The sequence below is a fragment of the Botryllus schlosseri genome, chromosome 9 (assembly GCF_051294905.1).
Source record: "Botryllus schlosseri isolate E-star chromosome 9, Bs_hap1, whole genome shotgun sequence".
Taxonomy (NCBI): Eukaryota; Metazoa; Chordata; class Ascidiacea; order Stolidobranchia; family Styelidae; genus Botryllus; species Botryllus schlosseri.
Genome location: NC_137244.1, coordinates 25,256,858 through 25,281,086, shown reverse-complemented (window position 1 = coordinate 25,281,086; position 24,229 = coordinate 25,256,858). Strand labels below are relative to the sequence as shown.

Sequence of the window (24,229 nt, the reverse complement as noted above, 5' to 3'; positions counted from 1 at the left end):
CTTTGCTGGGTTCGGTGGACAAGGTTATAAGTAAGGTCAGGTCACATCGAACAAATCTTATATCTAAACTACGTGAACTCATTTGTGCGATAGTCCTGCCACAGTCGACCGCGTATTTATGTGGTCATGTGACATAGTCGATATGTACTACATCGTACAAAATAGATGCACCTATTTGTTGTGGTGTTGTGTTGCTGATATTGCGCTGGTTGGATGCGTCACGGTACCGTCGGTGTGTCTGTTCTGCTTTGTGTCTGGTCAGCCGAAATTTTGTGTTTGCACCGTAAATTTAACGTGATATTAGTCATGATAAACTGGAACAGATTCAAATATGAAGCCAAAGCGAAAAATCAAAGTGAGTACTGGTTACTTTAGAACTATAGAACCACTGGTATAGTCATCAAATCATTATGTTAGTAGTTAGTTTTTCTCACTCATGCGAATGTTGTTACTTGTTATCTGTGATGTGTTGTAGAAATGGGAAATTCCTTGCTTATTTTATTCAATGTGATTGGATTTTTCAGATGGTATGAAGCGTCAAAGAAGCAGCAACTCGGAAGAACCTGACAACTCGACAAATGAAAATAATGCAAAGGATGACCATGAGCAGACTTCCGTAAAGAGGTGATACACCATTATTTCTCTGTTGATTGCACGCATGTGGTCCAACATAAGTTTCTGGGTGTAGCTTACTGATATAAGTTACAGGTTGCATACCTCTTCCATTTTTCATTCACAGGAGCAAGTGTGAATTTTTCTCTAACGAATCAGGAAGCGACAATGATGAAAATAGCTTGGAAAGTAAGTCTCGATTCTCACATATTTTTATCATTTTAGGATAGGCCCTTCATTAGGGTTGTTCAGTTTTACTGGCTACTTGAAAAATTGTTGGGTTGCCTAAAAAACCGCTCCACACCAAATTTGGCTCAATTCCAACTGGTGGAAACAAAGTTATCTCAGTAGGAAATTTGGATTTGAAAAAGTAGTATTTACGGTGGCAATTCTTTGTTCTTTTTTATCGTAGTCCTACCTATCGTAAGTACTATTTTTTGAATAAAATTTCTACTGGCTGGAAAATGAGCCAAATTTTATATGCATCGTTTTTTTTAACAACCTAACAATTCTGTAAGGTAACCCCAACAGATTTTTTGATGGCATGGAGGTTATAACTGTTGCTGAGAGAATTAAAAAATATGAAATCGGTGTATACATAGTGAAACACGTGTGAATCGGAGGTAAATCGCGCCAAGCGCGAAATTTTTTTTCAGTTGACCGCTTCTTCGCGCCCCCTTCAGAGTTTTCGCGCCCCCCAGGTTGAGAGCCACTGTTCTAAACCGAATAATATGGAGCCCAAAATGTAAATATTCTGCTAACATGACTTGAACCCATAGTAGGCGGTCATTTTCTAGTTTTAAAACATCAACTCACCAATGAAGTAAATTGCCTTGTCTCGAGCATTTTTCAGGGAGTCAATGATACACCATTAATATTGGATATGTAAAGGTAGTGATCTAATAGAGAGACTCTAATCAGTTTGATTGTATGTTGTAATCTGCCGCAAGACTATTGTAGTCATGCCAGCACTATTAAGTTTCGCCACTAGTAGGTTGATCTCATTACGAAAACTCTTTATGTAACACTTTGAAGGTAGAGACGTCAAATATTCAAACTGTTGGAGGAAAAACTGTGTTATTGCTCAAGTAATCTCAAGATGCCATTTCCAGAATAGTGAGGCATTCAAAACAACCCTATTCCTAACATTACTTTAACCCTAGTTTTCCATGACTGTATTAGGACATGAAATATATGAGAACAGATGCATCTGGACAGCTGTAAGCTATAACAAATCAATCAATATTCACAGTCTAGCAGCCATAAATTACAATTCCATGACTCCTTATTACCTTGTTATCACAAAAGTTGCCAATATTCTTCTGTTCAATAAAGGCGGTAGTAAACATGCAGGTAGACCAATCTGTTCATCTTTAGATGGGAAAAATTCACCTGATGTTTTTGCGGACACTCCTGACTCGTTGGAATCTCCATTGATATCGAATAAAAAGGTGAGCAGAAAGTGATGTATTCACTGATGCACTTGGGCCGTGATGTAGGTAATTTTCTTTCTGCTGGGTGAGGTAAAGTGTTGATAAAACGAGCTTATCTTCAAAAGTAGTATAATATAAACTTGTACCAGTAATCAGTATCAGTAATGTTTTTCGAGTGAGACTTGAATCAAAACTACAGCTATAATTCTGAACTGAGTTGCCCTCTCTGAGTCGTCCCAATCACATATTAGTAGGTTGGAGTACATAATTTTGTTCTGACCTAATTTTGATTCACCTAAAAACATCTCATTCACCATCATCATAGTCGTTGATAAGATCTGTATTGTAAAGATTATTGAGAAAACAAAGACATCTTGAAATTTTGGGTTGTGATTGGTGTTGAAGATTCTACTGTGTACAAGTCCACAAGCATACACACGGTTGTTTGAATACAATCTATATTAATGGAGGTAATCTTCAGTTGAAATTGAATCTAATTACCGTACTATCCTGAAAAACTCACTGTCATTCTGAGCTAATGTCTGCTACAGTTGAGAATTCAAGATCCATTATTGCAATGATTTACGGATTATTATAACATAAAAATGTGATACATTAAGACTGTTGGTAGTGGCTCAACCTGGTGGTTCAGACAGAGTTGATCAGCACTTCCGCTTTTTCGGTGTACTAAAGTCGGTTTTTGACAAACTTCCAGTACTTGCTCAACTGGTTATGTTATTAGATTTTTTTCGCTTCTTAACAGCTTTCTTAGGCAAAGCTTTCGAGACTTTGGATTTTGTAAGGGTATAATAGATATGTTTGTGTCTCTTTCATGGGTGAAATTGTTGTGAAAGGCAAAAACGTACAATTTCACCACTCGAAATAATCAGAGTTCACCTCTAAAACTCGATTCATTCACACTATCTTGTTCATTTCTGCGTTCAGAAAACCTTTGTTCTGAGTAAAAATCACATCGACAAGAAGTCAAGTCCTAAAAAGAATGTGGGTAAATCTTCGAACGGGCTTGGCTTGAGCAGTAGTGATTCGGAGGAGGAAGATGACAAGGCAGATACGAGCAGGAGGGCCTTTCCGCGTCTCAGCTGTGGTATATCTGCCAACAGTCCTGTCGCTGCCACAAAATCTAAAGGCAATGGTACGGCTTCTAAAGTGGTTAAAGAAAAGAAAGGTAATTTTTCATTGGTTGTGTTTATTCAAAATTAGTCGCTATACCAATCTACCGATTTTCGTTGCATTAGCAAACCAATTCAAGCCATGTTGCACTACTCAAGTGGTTACGTTTTTTGAGTACTACTACTCCTACTGATGAGTTTCTCTCTTGAAACTACCTAATTTTAAAGATTTGACTTTTGAAGAGCTACGTCACCAGCATGGAATTTTTAATAATGTATAATTTTAGATGGTACACAAGGTTGCCCGACATATGAGCATGCGACACAATGGAAAACGACAGTTCAGCATGGAACACATCAGCATGCGTCACTTCAGCATGTGACTGCATAACCCAAAAACTTACCCTAACCCGAAACATAACCTAACCTAACCTAACCTAGCCTAACCTAACCTAAAGCCTAACCCTAACCCAACCATAAATCCAACCCTAACCTACCCCTAACCCGTAGTTTAACCCACATGCTCATGTGTCGCATGCCAAATTGTCGCATGCCGAAGTCTCGCATGCTGTAATGTCGCATGCTCATATGTCCACGGACCGGTACACAAACTCCTTCTGCAGGCACATGCTTGGTTGGCATATTTTGATAAACGTTGACTCCCAAATAAAAGTGTGAACAGCCTCTCCCGACAACACGGAGTCTGCTTTCCAGATAATTTTTCGTGCAAACAGGATTATTCAACAAATGTTTGCCAATGGCAGAATTTATGGCCTTTGCCTGTTCTTAATCAAGCTTCAGCGATGAGTCAAGCCTGCCAAGCCTGTGCCTACAAACTGAGTTTATGTACCATCTGAAACATCTGATTATTCGAAATTTCATGCTGGTGGTGTCATATTTGTTGATATACAATGTTCTTTCCAATTCTCTACTAGTTGCTGGCGAGTGTCAGCCGAAAATATTCCGGTTTATTTCAATACGAATATGTTTTTCAATTGTGTATTGAGCTTCTTCAAAATAGTTCTGCGATTGGTTTATGTTACTTTTGGGTGTGAAAATCATATCAACTGGACATGGTGGCAGAATATAGTTTGGAAAACTGGCAGACTTGGACATTAATTTCTCGTCGTCTAATTAGACCACGGGTGGGCAAACTACAAGTGAGCCGCATGCGACTCTTTAATGATTGCACATGCGCTTCACCCTTTTGCTAGAGAGGTTTAACCTGATTGATGCATTCTATCGTGTAGTAACAATATGCGCATTGTTTTTTGTTGTTTCTTTCCTTAATATGGTTTACTCAAGTTTTGTAAAATTTAGGGGAAGGTGTCACTACAGGGTTAGAACTTTGCAATTGAATAGAGTTGACAAAAACCTTTCACCCGCAACAATGGCGCCTGGTCATTAATCAATGATAAATCATTGTGTTCAACAATGAGCGTGGTAATTAATCACGCCAGCACGGGTCACAATAATTTCCTGGCTAGCAATGGTGAATACGATTCTCCCATATGTATTTGAAAGGCTATCTGAGTTGGGCCAAGAGAGTGTTGTCGCGCGATAATTGCAAGGAAAAAAGTATGAACAGGAAAATAAGTAACTTGAAACGTCATTACGGAACCAAACATCAAAACTTCGCCACGAGTTACCCAACGGAGACAGATTCACGGAGTAATAAGATTATATTGCTGAACGCGAAGAAATTGCTATGCACTGCTTTTACGTCATATCAGCCTGATTTCAAAGTCCTTGCAGCCAAGGCGGAGACGCACCGTATCACCACGCAACAATGAACTTCATTCAATAGCCTACATTTCATTGTGACGTCATATATTCAATTATTTCAATTTTCGTGTTGAGGCTCTTTCAAAGCGAAGTTTTTTGATAAGCGGCTTGCGCATGAAGCAGGTCTGCCCGTCCCTAAATAAGATTAATTTGGAGAGAAATGCCGGCAATCTAATTCTAATCGAATTTGTGGAATTTTTCCGTACTCTTACTTTTGATTTTAATCTAATTTTCGATTTTACTGAAAATGCTGTATCGCGCGCAATTAACTAAGCTTGGCGTGCAGACATTCCCATTCTCATGATTTTTCTGATTCGGAATTTAATTCAATCTCCAAGTTTTTACGAGTTCAGTAAATCTAATTTAATTTGGAAAAGTTGTAAATGTTCTAGCGGAAATGTGAAACACTGTCTGTCTTGTCATGAACTTGTGGCCATTTTTTGATCCATAAGTTTAACATCAGTAGTTGTTGTGTTTGCACGAAACTTATCTGATACAGCGGAACGGATTGAAAATCACGAGGAATCGCGGGCCAGCAAAGAAAACGACGAAAATTTCACGATCGATCGAGATGAAGATGATTTTGAGTCTTCCGACGACGAGTTTCCGAATTTCGGGTTGGCAAAACGCGCCGCCGTACTGGATTTCCTTCAGGTGAATTGCTTGCCTACGTCACGATTACAGCCCAATCAATATACCGATGAAGCCAACAGCACCTTCTCCGATACATTTGGCCGATTAATTCAAAAGATATGCCATCATCACTAACACCTAGTGTGACATCATGTAAAACTGCCGAAATTTTTCAACTCTACCAATATTTTTTTCAAAGTTTGATGCCGGCACGATATTATCTGCAAGACTCTAAAATGTAAACTGTTGTCTGTAGAACGCAAGCATGGATGAGTTGATTACTGTCGAGTCGTGCAGCCAGAAAAAAGCTGACGTCATCGTTTCGTTGAGACCTTACCGAACGTGGGACGATGCCGTAAGTTTGGTTTTGAATATTTGTTTGTTTTTGTTTCTTTGTTACTAATCGATTGGTGAGTCAGTGCCGAATTTCCTTGGAAAATCTCGATTGCGACCATTTTAATCTTCGATACAGGTTACATTTTAATAGTAATCACTTGGGCTGGGCTAAATCGTGATTTGATCTCGAGTCGAGTGTCATTCTCCGAGTCGAGTGTAAAGTAGTCGTGTATGACTCAATATACAATCATACGAGTATGGATGGTGTGGAAAGTTTTACCTTTTAAGCGTATACGACGAAAAAAACGCCAGGTCTTTGCCACGTGAAGATAGTTTATATTTTTTCGATCGTACCTATTTCGTTGCACTCCTTGACGATGCTGTTGGTTGGTTGAGACTTCGCAGATATTTCTGCTCATTTTTTTTTCAGACATTTGCGGCTATTCGCTAAAATCGTTAGGTTGGCTAAAAAAAAAACGTCGCACTTCAAATTTGGCCCAATTCCACCGATCAGAATTGGAGCTATTAGAGTTTGGAAATTTTAAATTTATTATAGAAATATGAAAATGTAAATTTTACTGGCTAACCCATGAAGTTGTTGAGTTGTCTACAAAAAACGTGCAAAACAAATTTGGATCAATTTTAACTTGTAGGAGCAAGGTTGTTACAGTTTTACATTCATGATTCTGGGATCACCCACCCAGTTGGCCTACTCATCAAATATTATTTTTTCACTCCAATAATTTCGCTTCTACCAGTTGTAATAGAGCCAAATTTGCTGTGTATAGTTATATTAGACTACTTGACAATTTCATGGATAAAATTTGAAAAATCTTTCAAGGCTTCCACAGTAAAAAATATTTTTTGATAAATTAGCTCTTAGAGTCGAGAAGAGTGTCATTTGAGTAATTGAAAATTGATCTCTCACTACTCAAATGATTGGAATTAACACTCGATTCAGATTTGAGTATTTGAACCGCTGCGTCCAGCCCTATTTTTAGCTGAGATTACATTTTGCTAGTAATCGCGTCCGATCTCTGCATATCTAGACCGTAAAGATGTCAACGACAAAGTTTCTCTCTCCCGATCTGCTGTACTCTTGCGCGGATTTGCTCAAGCAAAGACAGATCCTGAAGCAGCTTCTGGACCAGTGTCAAAACATATCGTCTGTACTGACGAAGGCGATTGAAAAACTCCACTGTAGCGACGAAATGACCGACGGCATTACGTCGGTCGAGACGCCGAGCGTTATTCCTTCACAGTGAGTATCGTGCAGACTTGCCCAAGTAGATGGCGTAATTCTAGTTTTCTAATTAAACTCATTAGAGCTAAATGTCGGAAATTTTAATTTTGATCTGATTTGTTGAATATTTCCATGCTCTCATCGGGGCCTACGATATTCACGGCCTTATCTGGTACATTATGCTTGCAAGAGCTAACAGGCCGATGCTCACAAAACAGAAATTCGCGATTCTGCGCGATTTCGCTTCTCGCTACCAGACGCATCGCCTCAGATAAGCTGTATGTATTCGTTCAACAGGTCAAATCAGTACCTTACCGTCAGAAAGTGACAAGAGACAGCCTTGTAGATGCAGTTATCCACCGATTGCAGAAGTAGGCTAAGTAGTGAGAAAACACCGACATGCTCATGTAAACCATTTTATTGCATTGTAAAATCAATTCAAGCACGTGAAGAATAATTGGTACACATGTCATATTAGAAAGTACTTGCAATAACCAACTTGTATCAAAAACAAACTTGCAGCATACAAGCTACGGCCATAAGTACCGGTAATGAGAATGAAATGCATCACCGAAGAATGCAAGCTACGTCTTGCTTAACTGTCGCTGTTTTAAAGTCCGTTTTTAAAGCATTTTTCTCGCAGAGGCATTAACTAGCTTCTGCTTGTTATTGTAATATATATTCACAATGATTTTGTCGCCAATTTCAAAGCTTGATCTCGATGATCATAACATGCAAAGTGCAAAGCCCCCCCCCCCAAATAAAAAACGATGCAAAACTTATTCACTGCGACTTAGGGTGAGGGCAGATGATTTTATCAGAACAATCTAGGATAAAAAAACTGGATGAAACAAACACGGCAAGTGGTTCTGCGGGAGTAAGCAGTCCCCCACGATCGAGTAAGTCGGAATAGCATGAACTTGCTTACAATTTACCCAGCAACTACGCGCGACACCGTCTCACTGTAAGGATATAGAAATGATTCGGTAATTTCAATAGCCACTTATTCAATGACTTTTTTGAAATGATAAAAATGACTTGGGCTTGACGTCAATTTTTAGGATGGAACAGAGCAGTATTATCTGTTCAGAATTGGTAACTTCTGTTAAACCAACCAGAAACCTCCCCCCCCCCCCACACATTTGCCTATACCGTGAGAATTGTCAACCAAGCATTAATCAGGTTCAAGAATGAAGCCATATCTTCCGTGAGAGGCAAGTAACTTTTGCAAGCTCCAATAGTCGACTCATAGAATGGAGCAAGAGCCAAGTTGACATTCTGCTTGTTATTGCTTGGATGTAACGAGGCATATATCACTTTTGGCGCTTTCCGCAAATTCAAATCATTATCATCAGATTCCCTGATTTTGTGAAGATCGCTCCATGCAATAAATCCGCCTGGTGATGATACACCTGAAGAATCAACGGCGAATGAGAATGGAGGAAAGACAAATTTCTTGGCTCGAAAAGTTCTTCCAGTAAATTGTGCTCGGATTTGTCTCATACATTTTTGAGATATTTCGGGAAGTTGAATAATGCGCCACGCCACACCTAGTCATCATTGAATTCCATACGGTAGAAAATTACATATTGATTACCCTCTTCTGTATATGGTATATAGCTTTCTGGAGTGTGGGACTCGGTCAAATCTTCTAAACTGCTCATTTTATCAGACAGCTCAAAATCTTTCAACTGATCATTATGAAATATCCTTCTCTTCGGTGGTTTTCTGCAAGCGGTCATAGTCGGGTTCAATGAAGGCGGATGCAGCTCAGGCTCCGATCGGATGGTAGGAACTGGTTTTCTATCCAAGAGCAGTTTTTTTTTCGGAAGCCACAGTCTTTAATGTACTTTGCTTCTTCGAAGTGCAACGCACATATTACAGAATTCTTCGTTGGCTTCCAATCACGTCCATTCACGAAAGATATCCATTTTTTTGTACCTCCAAATCCTCAAATAGAAATTGGAACTTTTTGTTTAGTTGTCAAATATCCAGCCATACAACCATAAGCACAGCATTTATTGACCATTATCAATTATTTTACCTTAAGCTAAACCTGAGTCACCAAGTATACAAACAGAAACCTGAGTCACCAAGTATACAAACAGTAACTGGAAGAAACGCCACATGAAGCTCGCCACCAATTCTTCACCACATACATAATACGCACCACAAAGAATTAATAAACCACTGCATAGCGGTATCCTACGTCTCGCTGTAATCCGGTCAAAACGACAGCTAAACGTTTTCCACTACACTATATACGGAATATCGGTCCTCGAGCATTTAGCTAGTCACGGCATCATCCTGTAACAATTCAAACGCGGCGACGAGCTCAAAAACTTCGACTCAAACTTGAGGGGTCTGCTACAGAGTATTTCAATCGCATTACTATAGCCTGCCTAATAGTATAAGACAGTAAAAACGGCAGCTTACAACATAGCTGTCAACCTTCAACTCGAAAACTCGCTTCAAAATGCGAAGAGTCCGGTATGAGAAGCGAAATCGAGACAATCGCCGATTGTCACGTTGAGAGCAATCGTCCTATCAAAACTTTCGCCCATTATTACGTCAAGAGTAATAGCTAATTTCTGTTTTGTGAGCATCGGCCTGTTAGCTCTTGCAAGTGAAATGTACCAGATAAGGCCGTAAATATCGTAGGCCCCGCTCTCATATTAATTATATTTCTGATTTGGTATGAAATAAACATGATTTTTGTTGCATTTCTTACGAATTCAGAATTTAATTTTCCAGTTTCAGTGGATTCCTCAATTCCAATGTAATTAAAAAAAACGGTGAAGCCATCATTCTAATTGTAATCTGATTTAGAACTGTCAAATTTCATGAGGTTGACAGTAAAATTTGAATCAATTTCTTTCAATTTATTTTAAATAAATTCAAAATTTTTAAACTCATGTGCGTTCATATCTAGCAGTTGAAATCCAGCTGAATTTGGTGTGCCCCTTTTTTTTTATGCAACGAAACAATTTAACGAGTGAGTCCCGGGATTCCGGAAAAAAGGTTATTTTTGAACAATCCTACCGATCAGTCGTCTGTTCGTCTTCATTACTCGAAATTTCTTGTCGGCGACGCCATATTTTTGGACACGGTTGTTTATATGCAATGTTATTTCCAGTTCTCTGCTAGTTGCTGACCACTGACGAGTGTCAGCCGAAAAAATATTCGGCATCATTTCAATATGAATATATTAGTCAATTATATGGTAAAGTTCTGATGATTTAAGTAATCAAACACCTTGAATGTGCCGAAAAAGCAGACGTTCTATGCAGGGTCGTAACCAAGTCACAAGGCATCGAGTCACAATTCAATCTCAGTTTTCAAGTTTTGACTCGAGTCAAGTCGAGTCATTTTCAATTCACCACCGAGTCAAGTCCAAGTCAGCGAAAAGAGGGTCAAGTCCGAGTCACGGTATTATGACTCGAGTCGAGTCCAAGTCATTGTGTTGACTGCTCAGTTTCCTGTTAATGTCTTGTCAAACCCACCTTTTATAACTCTGTTCGGTGATATCGAATGGTTGGCATTTATAATATACTAATTTTCATCACTTTTAGCAGTTTGTGGTCCCATTTTCAAGTACCAGTACCAATAGACGAAGTCCCACTGGTGTGTTTACTTTACTATTCTTCGAAATTACTATGAAATGTTGGTCTTGGCCGTCTGCGTCTCGAGTCATATGACTTGGCTCGCATCATGCGCAATGACTCGAGTCCAAGTCGAGTCAATACACAGATTGACTCGAGTCGAGTCATTTCCGTATTTTGAGAAAATGACTCGAGTCAAGTCGAGTCATCAGAAAATCGCGACTCGAGTCATTACAACCCTGGTTCTATGTCACCGATCCCCTCTGGCTGAGCAATCTCGCTACGTTCATTAATCCGATGTACCTTTTCTCTGTCAGCCTCAAGTTAAAGCCGTATCAACTGGTGGGTCTGAACTGGATGGTGCTGCTGCACCGTAACAAGGTCAACGGGGTGCTCGCGGACGAGATGGGGCTCGGAAAAACCATACAGACCATCAGCTTCCTGGCCCATCTATTCGAACAAGACCCAAACACGGGACCTCACCTCATCGTTGTGCCCAGCTCCACTCTGGGTAATTTGTTTATGTTCTTATTGGGCTTTTGCTCGGTAATTCTCCTCTAATTAGGCTGTATAGAGCAAAATGCTGAAAATTTAATTCTAATCCAATTTGTGAAATGTTTTGTGCTCATCTTAAATTATAATCTACTTACTGATTTTCTTGGAAATCCTACAGAAGAGCTGTATCGTTCGGAACGAACCAAGCTTGCTGTGCAAATATTTGCCATTTTCGTGCTTATGAGAATGCTCTATAAACTTGGTATTTATTATATGTCTGTCTGATTCAGAATGAACTCAATTTTCAAGTTTTTACGAATTCAATAATTCTGATGTAATTTGGAGATACTGAAAATTTTCTAGCTGTCCAACTATGATTCTCGCTGATAATACAAGAGAGAACTGTTACTGTTATTGACCTGCTTTTGTACAGATTTTTTCTTGACGTTTCGTAATTTCCTTTTCGACAGGAAATTGGCACAGAGAATTCAATGTGTGGTGTCCCACCATGGAGGTGATACTTTACCAAGGCTCGCAAGCGGACCGCCGAGGCATCCGAGTCGCTTTCAGCCGAGGGATGACCTCGAACGTCATTATTACCACGTACGAACTGAGTATTTTTAAAGTGTTATAACTTTGTTGACAGTTCCTTCATATCAAACATGCTCATAATATACAATGGAATAGTATATTCATATTGAATTGAACCCGAATGTTGTTGATACACAATCTTCTTCTCAATTCTCTACTATTTGCTGACGATCACACCTGACGAGTGTCAGCCGAAAATATTCGGGCTCATTTCAATATGAATATAGGCTAGTATTCAATAGTATATTGAAGTTCTGTACCTCCAAGAAGCTCTCCAAATATTCATAATATCAAATTCATTCCACTTAACTTATATTAATTCTACTTTTTTATTCTTTTTGATGTATTATGTTGAACAGTACATTTAATATTCATGTTCTTTTTCATCATTAGGAACAAAGTACTTTGATTGTGTGTCAAAGTTTGTCGAAGGTACCTTGTTTCACAACAAATAATATATTTTTATTGTCAACTTGATTCCACCCGAAAAAACATAAAAAATTGAATCAACTTATAATTAATCATAATTATTAATATTCATTATATATTTTTAATAATGTTATAGCACATTGCAGTACATCAAGCTTTCATGCCTGTGACGCCAAAATACACAATCTGCTGATACACAAAGTTGTTTTGAATTCTGATGACTATTATCCATGTCGAGTGTCAGCCGAAAATATTCGGGTTTATTTCAATGAGTATGTCATTAAATTGTGTATGAAGTTCTGTACCTCCAAGAGTCAATTCATTATTATTGCCGTAATGATATTTATTTTTTATGATATCCTATATTATATTTAGATTCTGTACTTCTAAAAGCCTATTTATCCGCCTTGTTGTTTCGCTCGCAGATATAACTCCGCTATCAGCACTGCCGAGGACCGATCGTTTTTTCGAAAGCTCGAGCCCGAATACGCAATTTACGACGAGGGGCACATGTTGAAGAATATGTTGTCCCAGCGTTATGTCAATTTGATGAAAATGAAGGTGGGCGCGTTTAACTCACTTTTTCCTGAATTTGGGTTCGTAATTGTCTCATTGCTGACATTATGTTGCCGATGAACATCATTTTATATGTAGCAGCACAGCATCTTTGGCTTCCCACAATTTTACAAACCGGAATTCATATCAGAGGTGGTCCAAAGCAGGGTTGTAACGGAAGTCACAAGTCAATTTTAGTTTTATAGTTTTGGCTCGAGTCAAGTCGAGTCATTTTCAATTCACCACCGAGTCAAGTCCAAGTCAGGGAGCAACGAGTAGAGTCTGAGTCACGGTGCCGAGACTTGAGTCCAAGTCATCCTATTCAATGTTCATTACGTCTAGTCTAATTGTACACACTTCTGTGAAACTCTTGGGTGATATCGAAGATCTCGCATTCATTATACATTCATTTTTTCTCTCGTAATATATTTGTTCAAACAGATAAAAGACACTTTCTGGGCGTATTTTTCAATTATCGAAATGACTCGAGTACAAGTCGAATCAATGCACAACTTGACTCAAGTCAAGTTGAGTCATTTTTCAATTTTAAGAAAAAGTAGAAGTCCTTTGACCTCTGTTTATTAGTAGCTTTAATATTGCAGCGTAGTTGGTGTCCAAGTTATCGAATACCCATTCCGGCTGTTCCTGATATATCGCTAACTTTGTGCGCCTCTCCACAGGCCAAAAGGAAACTTCTCCTGACCGGGACTCCGCTGCAAAATAACTTGCTCGAACTGATGTCTCTACTGCGGTTTGTCATGCCGCAGATGTTCGAACAGACCACGGAAAGTTTGGTCCGGATATTTAAAAATGTAAGTGAACCTTTCAACAGGCGCAAACTTGATAGAATTTTCTAGTAACTTATTTGATATTTACTTTGATTACTGGCATCCAAGTACCTCCTGTTTTCATACTAACACTGTTGCCCTACATTCCTTCATTATTTGCTACCATCTTTTAATTTATATTTTTTAATTTCCTTTTTAACTAACATTTGTTACAGTCAGACTGTGTAGAGACAAGTGTTTGGTGCGGGTGTGATCAGACTTGTTGACCTCCAAAGTCGTATCGATCATTCCAATCCGAAACCGAATACTGTGCATGCATATTTTCTGTACCACCCTGTTTGTTATGTATTTTGGTTGGATGAAAATAAAGACTCTCTCTCTCTTTCGTCACTGAATCTTGTAACTAGTGCTGGGCGCAAAGGTTCTGAGCTTGAATCTGAATCGAGTATTATTCTGACGATCACAGTTTAGCAGTTAGAGATGGTTTTTCTGATATTATACACTCCAGCCTGCAAAGAGTTATTTATCAACAATTATTATAGTTTTGATTGTATTTTCCACTTTATAAGCCGTGAAACCTTGATCGGTCTTATCACGGCCCTACTCCTAAAAAACATGGGCTTACAAGGTTATATGCATATGGTTTGAGCTGACACATCGCAATGCAACGCAACCTGAATTGTGTGTGTTTTATTAAGCTAATCGCATTTTATTGATTGCAAACATTTAAAACTCGGTGGCTGAATTTGAATCGTAACCCGATGGAATTGCTTCCAACCCGGCACCATCATGACATGGCGATGATGTTTTTTAACAGTCGAACTCGGAGAGCAAGAGCAAGTATGCGTTGGACAGGATTGCGGACGCGAAGAACATAATGCAGCCTTTCGTATTGCGGCGGTAAGTTTACAGTTTCATTTCTCACCATATTCAAAATACAATCATTACCATTGGCCATACTATGAATATATACTACATTTCAAATTTGATTCCCTATATTACCGACGTTCTCTACTGTTGAGAGTCAGGCAAAAAGCTTTTTAGTGAATAAATTAACTATATAAAGTTATAATATTCGATAATAGAGCGTAACGGTGGAGCGTCTGGCTTCTTGACCGTGTAAGTCGTGCGTTTAATCTCTGGTCGGATCAGGCCAATCATCTGATCAGTGAAACTAGTAGCTGTGGCTTCTCACTTCATATTAAATAAATCGAAAACTTTTTTCTTATGTAGCAATGCTTCTATAGGTTAGAATTGAGCCAGAATTAGTGGGTAGTGTTTTTAGGCAATTTTATCAGGTAGCCTATAAAATTTGAAAAGCTATTTTTGAAGAGCCTCATCTTTTCGGCGTTACCGGAACGCTGTATTTTATCACGTTGCTGTTTTCCGCCTAAATTTTGTTGTCGTTCAGGTTGAAAAGCGCTGTCTTGAAGCAACTTCCCAGCAAGGTGGTGGAGACGATCTTGTGCGAAATGACAGACGAACAGAAAGACGTTTACGAAAAGACGAAGGAGATGTTCCGACTGGGAATGCATAAGAAATGTATGTCGCTGTTTCTGTCTATGTCTTCAATGTAGGCTTAGGGCAAGTTTTCGCAAAGTCACAAACGGAAATATAGCACAATACATATCTAATACATCACTTTTTAATACTGGTGCAGAAGTTTAACTGTGCATTAGCAACAGTGTTGAAAGATCAAAACCATTACAGCACTGATGTAGGGTCTGAACTTGTCTACTGATCTCCCACTGAAACAGGGGTTCCCAACCTTTTTTACACCACAGGCTCCTTTAGGAAATTTTGAAAAATCATTGGCCCCCTATATTTCAATCCTTGAAAGAAAGTAAGAAACATAATTTTTATCGAAATTAATGGTCAGTTTTCGGTACAGTTATTATGAAGTAGATTAGAAGATGATATATTTAAAATATCTTACGGAAAACGGCTCATGGCCACCACGGTTGGGAGCCCCTGTCGTAAACGAACGCATTTTAGAACTCATTGTCGTTATTTTTTTGTTACCAGCTGCCATGGAAATGAAAAGCGCGTTCACGGAGTTGCGAAAAGCAGCCAACCATCCTTTGTTGCGCCGTTACCATTATCCAGTGGATTCTCTAACGAAAATGGCAAAGTTGCTGAAAAATCATGTTAGTCAGCCTGTTGAATCAGAATCGGACAATTGGAAAATGTTCAGCTTCTCCAAATAAGATTAGAATTAGAATGACAGCTACAATTACACAGTTTCCCTGTGTGGCAACCGTATTTTATTTATTACATGTGCTTGAGAGCGAAATATTCTGGAAAATAATATTCAAGTTGGAGAACCACCGATCTAGGATTTTAGATAGCCGAGTTTGCAATCAGACATTAGATTGCAACGGCCATGATTTTTGTGTTGTTTCAACCCGGAAAATTGAGCACGTAATGTGATCCAAAAATTGAACACCTAGAAGTGTTGCGAAGTTAAAGTGTTGTCATGACAAGTGTTCAGTCTCAAAGTGGCTGGTTGACCATGATTTTTGCGTTCGTTTCAGGACTCTACGTATCTCGACTCGGTGGAACGTCTGATTGTCGAAGATCTGACCGTGATGACCGATTTCGAGATTCACGAATTTTGTCTCTCGACACCCTCGATAAGGCATTTCGCCTTGGAAAAGACGGCCGTGTTGAACAGCGGCAAATTAAAAACCCTCGACAGAATGCTTCCGCAGATCAAAGCACAGGTTGGCGCGCCGCGGTGTTGAATTCGACAAATATTTGTTTACGAATAGGACTTCTCGTAATCGAGGATCCAAGGTTGTAATCACAATCTTACTTTTATAGTTTTGACTCGAGTCAAGTTCGAGTCCAAGCCAACGAGCAGAGGGTCGAGTCCGAGTCATGGCATTATGACTCGAGTCCAAGTCCAAGTTATTGTGTAGACTGCTCAGTTTCCAGTTAAAGTTTTGTTAAACCCACTTTTTATAACTCTGTTTGTTGATATCGAATGGTTACTATTTATAATATACTAATTTTCCTCACTATTAGCAGTTTCTGGTTGCATTCTCAAGTACCAGTACTAATAAACGAAATCGCAATAGTGTCGTTACTTTACTATTCTTTGAAATTACAAGGAAATGTCGGTCTCTGCCGTCTGAGTCTCGAGTCTTATGATTTGGTTCGAATTATGTGGGGTTGCATCCAAGTCACAAGTCAAATTTGAGTCAAGTCGAGTCATTTTCAATTCACCACCGAGTATAAGTCAGGTTCCAAAGATTCGACTCGTTAGTCACGGTGTTGAGACTCACTTTTTTACAACTCTGTTTGGGTCATGTTGAATGGCTTGCATTCATAATATTATAATTCTTCACACAGTTTCTGGCCCTGTTTTACAAACACCTGTACTGATACACGGAGTACCTATAATGCGGTAGCTTAGTCGTGTCATTTTCAACATTGAGGAAAATGACTCGTGCCACTCCGGCACACAACTTTAGCCAGCCCTAGTGACACCACCCAAATGGAAACTCTACATTCATTGTCTAGCTAGACTCTAACCTTACGACATAGCAATTCTATTTTTCAGAACGAAAAAGTGGTCATTTTCAGTCAGTGGGTGATGATCATCGATATACTGGAAAAATATTTGAAATTTCGGGGCTACAAATTTTTACGTCTCGACGGCAGCACACCGGTCAATACCAGGTAAGAATGTTTATATATTTCTACCATATATTCGACAATGCTAATGTGTTTTCTCCGATATCCAGGCTTGATTTGATCGATAAATTCGAATCCGACCCGGAAATAACTGTGTTTCTTCTATCGACCAAAGCCGGCGGGCTGGGCATCAATCTGACCGCGGCCAATCAAGTTATTTTGCACGACATCGATTTGAACCCGCACAACGACAGGCAAGCCGAGGACAGGTGTCATCGATTAGGTCAAACAAAGTGAGTCTACCGGACTTGGTCCACTCAATTATTCTAGTTGTCGAATTAGATTTATTATAAGAGAAATACGGCTAATCTAATTCTGATCCAATCATGAAATGTTGCAATGCTAAAATTTTTATCCCGTTCTAATTTCTGGTTTACCGGAAAGTGCTGCAGGAGAGCTGTGTAGCGCAGAACGAGCCAGGATTGTGAACAGAGATTTTCTATTCTCGTACATATGAGAATAAACGTCTTTCCCATCTCGGGTTCTAACTGAGTGACAAGGCTTTGACTCAAAAATAAATCATACCCTCATACAGGGTTGTAATGACTCGAGTCATGACTCGACTCGAGTCACGATTTTCGGATGACTCGTCTCGAGTCATTTTCTCAAAATACGGAAATGATTCGACTCGACTTGGACTCGAGTCATTGCGCATGACTCGAAGCAAGTCATTGACTCGAGATTCAGACGGCCAAGACCGACATTTCATTGTAATTTCGAAGCCAACACACCATTGGGATTTCGTTTCTTGGTACTAGTGCTTGAAAATGCGACCAGAAACTGCTAAAAGTGAGGAAAATTGATATATTATAAATGCGAACCATTCAATATTACCAAACAGAGTTAAGAACTGGGTTTAGGAAGACTTTAACTGGGAGCTGAGCAGTCAACACAATGACTTGGACTCGGACTCGAGTCATAATGCCATGACTCGGACTCGATCCTCTGTTCGCTGACTTGAACTCGGACTTGGTGGGAATTGAAAATGACTCGACTTGACTCGAGTCAAAAATATAAAACTGAGATTGACTTGTGACTCGGAGCCTTGTGACTTGGTTACAACCCTGCCCTCATAGCTTTCATTCGAGTCGGGTCATTTTCAATTTACCACCAAATTGAGTCCATGCTCAAGTCGGGGGGGGGGCAATGGGCCGAGTCCGAGTCAAAGTTTCAAGATTCCGAGTCTAAGTCATAGTGATTGCTGCTCTGCTCAGGTTCAAGTTTTATTCAACTTACTTTTTTACAACTCAGCAAGCAAAGTCGAGTCTAAGTACTATATTAGCTAATTTTTCTCAACACGTTTACTCAAACAGATGTGACTACCGACTTGAACCGAGTCATTTAGAATGTCTCGACTCGAGTCATGTGACTTGGTCGAGTCGCAAACAATGGCAAGTCATTTCCCGTATCCGAAAGAACGACTCGGGTCATGAGACGACCCTGTTTTAATCTTTACGGACCGTGTTGCATGAAAATATTTTTTAATTGTTGCGTTCAGAGACGTCAAAATCACAAAGTTGATCGCCAAGGATTCGATCGAAGAGGGCATGCTGCAATTAGCGCACAACAAATTGAGATTAGAGGAACAGCTGTCGGCCGAGAAGGGTAAGCGACTTCCCGATAGATCGAAGCCATTTTTTATTACCTTACAACTATTTCAGACGACACTGCCGACATAGCTACTCTGATTCAAAACACCTTGTCAAATTGACCGCGGAATGATTCAAAACACCGTGTCAAATTGACCGCGGAAAGGTCTTGACAACTAGCTGCAAAGACTCGTCGCATCTCGATCACGCCAAGATACGCAATTTAATGCTTTTTTCTTTTACCTGTCATTTCTTGGCGAGGCGTATTTGTTAGGGTTACCATGCCCCAAATGCCCTCCTTCTTGGCAATTCGTCCTCCTTTATAGCTTTGACAGCCACAGACTGTACAGGCACAACTAAAAACGTCATAAATGACGCGGAATCTGAACTATGAATCAACTAAAAAAATGTCAACTACAACCTAAATTACTTTAGACCCTTACGGGAGTAGAGTTGAAAAGGATGACCTGCGAAAATTTTCAAATTGAAAGTTCTCTCGTCCGATCTTATAAGTTATGTGATTTGCAGAAATTGTCCTCTTTTCCGGAGCTCAGAATATGTTAACCCTAGTATATGTACATTGTACAATGTACAGGATTAGGGCGTGTGTTGGAAATTATGCTACGTCATTCGATGTTCCCGATAGTGTGTTCTTTTCAACAAATTATGTCATGTCCAGTTGCGGTATGCCAGTGGATGTCGAAATGGGAATCGCGCTACTGCGCACCCAGTATAATCACGTAGATTTGGACGCTTCCATCAAGTTTATCGTTTGACTTGTGTGAAACGTTTCGCCTACATTGTTCTGTTTTGTTTGTCGTTATATTCACATTTTTTGCACGAAATAAGCGGTCCGCTTATGGCCTGATTCGATATGTGCAGTTTTCGCTTACCTTTGTCGCTTCAGACGTAACTGACTGTTTTACGCTTGATGATTTGCTCCCTTGCCAAGCTTACAGCTATTGGTTATGAATGTTCGCAAATAAATATTTTTGAATCGCTGCAATAACTTGATGTGTACTGCTATTCCTATGGGTCAACCAAGCAAAATGTGATCGTCTTCGTACCGTTGTCAATATAGTTTTGGGGTTGTCCCGTTGTGTATCGTAGGGTAGAAGTTTTGAAAGTCACTTGACGTATTGGAAGATATTCGATGTTCATTACATCACGTCCTGTTGCAACACTGCTCAGTTACTACTAGCCAGATTGGTATTGACTGTGAGTCCAATATCAGATGAAAATAGAAATCGACGTGTGCTCTGCTATTGCGCTTGGTGACGAAATAATAATCCGGTCACGAGATCTGCGATACAACTCAGCTAACACATGACATCGTATAGTTTAGTTTAGATATCACATTGGAAACAGGGCAGGTTTTCGTGATGAAAAGTTTCTTAGTGGCATGGCAGCATAGAAAAGAGCCTCGCCACATACTGAAGCCAAGATACAGTCCGTTGTCGTGGCGCCTCTCATATTTTAGTGATTTCAATTTTGTTGTGGTGCTGTCTTATACGTGAGTTGGAATAGGATCACTATAACGTCGACTTATATATAGATCTCTATATCATGTTTAACAACTGTGAGTAGAATTCCAATCAATAATTACAATCATCATTCGCTGTAATTTGATTTGCTTCTTAGGCTATAATAGCCTTCTCTTCTATTACGCTGGTCTAGGTTACACGATTTTTGCGACAATACGTTTTGGGTCAATTATAACTGATTTGGGGGTGCTGAATACGAATCTGACGTTATTTCTGCTCAATCACATTACGTTTTTGAGATATTATATCTGTTGAACATTTCTATTTTTTCGTGGTTCTCAAGTAGATTTTGGCTACTGGCAGTAGGCCTACTTACAGAAGTAAATAAGGGTTTACAACTCCTACAACATCTATCTGAAAGCATTCTGGATGAACTAATTACGTTTGCAAGTTGGTTTTTGTAAAGTAGAAAGTAGTTCAGGGATAATATTGCACCACTGTGGTAAATTGTCATAAGAAACGCGTAAAATAGCCTCTGACAAAACTGAATATATTTTTTCGAAGATTCTGCCCATGGGTGGTGTCATTATAGCCATTTTGCGTTAACTGCGACGATACATCTTTCGATTTCATTTGTAGCCACCTCCGACTAACTGTTGAAAGTATCCGACCACCTTCCCCCTGACCTTAGATATTCAGATATTTACCGACTTTTAATAATTCTCTGACCCTTCATTTCGTCTTCTACTTGAAATACTACTGATACTTGTAAGTGAGCATAAATTTAAGGCGTTACTTGTGCCACTTGAGTAGCAACGCCGATCACTCCGACCAACTCTAGTTCAGTGTAAAATATTACGGCAAATCAGAAACCGCCAAAAAATGCTAAGCTTTTTGTATTTAAAACTGGCAATCATGCAGAACACTAACAAAGGGCCTCGAAACCATTTCGAAACATCACTAGAAATTAACCAATGCTCATCTCTGGCTCTGTTCCAACATAGAACACATGGTATTTGGTGTAGGTCACAGAATCTCTTATGTCGAGACGGATCTACTGTCATGCACCGATTCATATTTATTTAGGGTGAAGTAACACACACTTCAGGTTTCGTGTTGAGCTGTTAGTAAACACTCTTCGTTCATCTGATTGTCTATAATAGACAATGCAAAAGAAGCCATTTATATCATGGCAATAAACCAAAAGAAAAACAGTAGTTCAGAAAAGGCTTTCATCCATTCCGATAAAATGTGACAGTATATGGGAAACTAGAAGACGAATTAGCATGGTAAGTACAGGCGGAGATTAATAGGGATAATTCTTTCAAGTTATCATGATAAGAACTTTTTTCTTTGGAAAAGCAGACATCCTGTTTCTTTCAATGCTTTAAAACATGCTTAAAGGATCACATATTTGGGTCATGTACCGGAGTGAAGAATTCTCTTCTGCATAATAAACCGACAATACAATGTTAATTCTTTGAATACTTTTACGTTTTACGAAAGAGATGTGTGCTGTCATAAAATGCATTGACCGATTAAGTCTGCAGGACTTACTGCAGTGATGGGTTTACGATTGGAGGGCCCTGGGCGAAACTAAGGGGGCCTATGTGCATGTAATCGCAGCTTCTGGGGGGCTGCGCCCCCAGATCCCCATTTCACACATCACAACACCTTCTATTTCTTTTTGCACATACATTACGTCACAAGTATGGTTACAAACCAAATCGCCTAAAAACTGCAGGAATTAACATTTCCTGGTAGTACAATCTGTCATGTCCAGTATAACTAAGTATATGGGACATTTCTGACGAATGCAGAGATTTGATGATTAACCCATCGCTGTATTACGTTATTATCCTTTTGATGAGTACACTGATTATCGTGGTTATTCGTCGAACGATAATGTTTGAAAAAAGTACGTATGTAAGAAGGGGACCCCCGGCCGCCCACCCCAAAAGCCGCCACTAAACGTAGGTAACTAAATTAGGTACAGAGCTACTAATCACAATCTTTAAACGAAGACTGGTATATAAAGATCATAACTGCTACCGACAAAAATAGTTGCATCCACACATAAATTTATGGGTCAAAAAGTGATCCCGATCGAAAGAAGCCAGAGAGCCACTGGAAAACTCAGTTGTTCTGTTCTACAGCAACCCAGGTTTCATCATTATAGATGATTTCAATAACAATATTTCATCTGTTGCTGTTGTGAGCTTACCGTAATGTCACTAACGAAAGCCGAAATTTGATTAATTTATGAAAATGAGAAAAATACATACCAAAAAAATATGACGTAATAGAGAAATTCTGAGCACATAATCGGATTCAGCAACTAATATTAACGTGCATCAATCATTAAAATTTTTCCGGCAAAATTTTTTGAAATTCGTAGACCAGTGTTATTTTATGTGTCGAAAAGAACTTCTATTTGAACGAAGATAGAGAATCACTGGATTTAAGTTCACCGTAAGCTCGCTCATTCTGTACTACAATTAACAACCCAGGTTTCATTATAGATGATTTCAATACCATTATTTGATCTGTTGCTGTTGTATGCTTACGGTGACGTCACTAACGAAAACCGAAATTTAATGAATTTATGAAAATGACAAAGATTCATACGGAAAAAAATTGACGTGATGGAGAAATACTGATTACAGAATCGGATTCAGCAACCTTAAATCAGCCTAAATCAATCATTAATATTTTTGGCGCAATTTTTTTTTAGAAATTTGTAGACCAGTGTATTTAGATCAGGGTTCTTCAACAGGGTGTTTCGTACACCCTAGGGCAGGGGTCGCCAACTCAAAACGGGTCGCGGGCCACTTTTCAAACTTCGTAGCAGCCGCGGGCCGCATGGAAACGATATCAATATAAACTAGGCAACCAACAAAACATCAACACCAACAAAAAATCATTATCTTCAATTCCATTTCATTTTAAACTCTGAGCTGTGCACGATACCTAGAAACGCTTTTCAGAGACTATAAAATCGATATTGGGGCTCGCAAGATACGTTGCTAGCCGAAAGACCATCTTCACATCAAGCTTGATCTTGTGGGGAAGCGCTAAGCCAGTGGTTCTCAAATTTTTTTAGACGCACCTTCCTTTATGATACTGAAAAATTTCGTTACCTCCTTATCTTCATATCACAAAATGCAACCAGAATGCTTGCAATTCCAGCGGACAGGCTGATGGCATGAAAGGTTGTGACTGTTGATGAGAGAATTCTATAATATGAATTCCGGACTAGGCCCTATGTACAAAATTAGAATGTGATGTAAAATTTTCAGTTGGCCGCAGCTCCGCGCCCCTTCAGATGCTATCAGGGCCAAACAAGAGGGGCGCGCCACCAAGTTTGATAACCACTTCTCTATGCAGTTTTCTAAGAATATCGATTTTGGCAGTGTTTGGACCATTGCATGTCAGGGCAATATGCCCGGATCATTCATATGAGCTGATTATTGTCCCTCGTTGGAATGCTGTTGCCATCGCCAAAGCCGTTTTAGCTAGTGACGAATAGTGATGCTGGGCACAGGAGAATAGCTTGTTTTGAAACAACAACAATAATATGTTGGAACTGTAGTCAATTTCAGCATTCCAAATCGGTTTTCTGAGCTTTCTTCCGAAATCTCAAATCCAGTGGCGGGCCGCAAAATATGACCTTGCGGGCCGCATGCGGCCCGCGAGCCGCGTGTTGGCGACCCCTTCCCTAGGGTGTACTCTTCGCCACCTGATCCGCGTAAAGCGGTGTCTTAAAAAGTCTACAATTGGACCGTGCTGCTAAGTCGGTGAATACGGAAACATAACAAAAAATAC

General features: G+C 39.5%; 1 protein-coding gene across 1 annotated transcript; it reads left to right on the top strand.

The window, feature by feature from the left end:
- The first annotated feature begins 155 nt into the window (after positions 1–155).
- On the top strand, positions 156–19,929 carry LOC145446345 (SWI/SNF-related matrix-associated actin-dependent regulator of chromatin subfamily A containing DEAD/H box 1-like). The gene is made up of 21 exons (XM_080324612.1): positions 156–355; positions 525–624; positions 740–801; positions 1,990–2,063; positions 2,991–3,231; positions 5,460–5,614; positions 5,850–5,948; positions 6,979–7,190; positions 11,092–11,285; positions 11,740–11,872; positions 12,715–12,850; positions 13,525–13,656; positions 14,450–14,532; positions 15,044–15,174; positions 15,658–15,779; positions 16,167–16,355; positions 17,198–17,316; positions 17,382–17,564; positions 18,830–18,936; positions 18,993–19,029; positions 19,064–19,929. Exons 1-21 carry the CDS (start codon positions 214–216, stop codon positions 19,074–19,076), a joined length of 2,664 nt encoding a protein of 887 aa, XP_080180738.1. The 5' UTR covers positions 156–213; the 3' UTR covers positions 19,077–19,929.
- Positions 19,930–24,229: the final 4,300 nt, after the last annotated feature.

Excerpts from the sequence above, each read along its gene's own strand:
- LOC145446345 (XM_080324612.1), top strand. The coding sequence starts at position 214 with ATGCGTCACGGTACCGTCGGTGTGTCTGTTCTGCTTTGTGTCTGGTCA. Across the intron at positions 625-739 it reads GAGCAGACTTCCGTAAAGAG|GAGCAAGTGTGAATTTTTCT; the intron begins GTGATACACCAT and ends TTTCATTCACAG. Across the intron at positions 3,232-5,459 it reads AGTGGTTAAAGAAAAGAAAG|CGGAACGGATTGAAAATCAC; the intron begins GTAATTTTTCAT and ends TATCTGATACAG.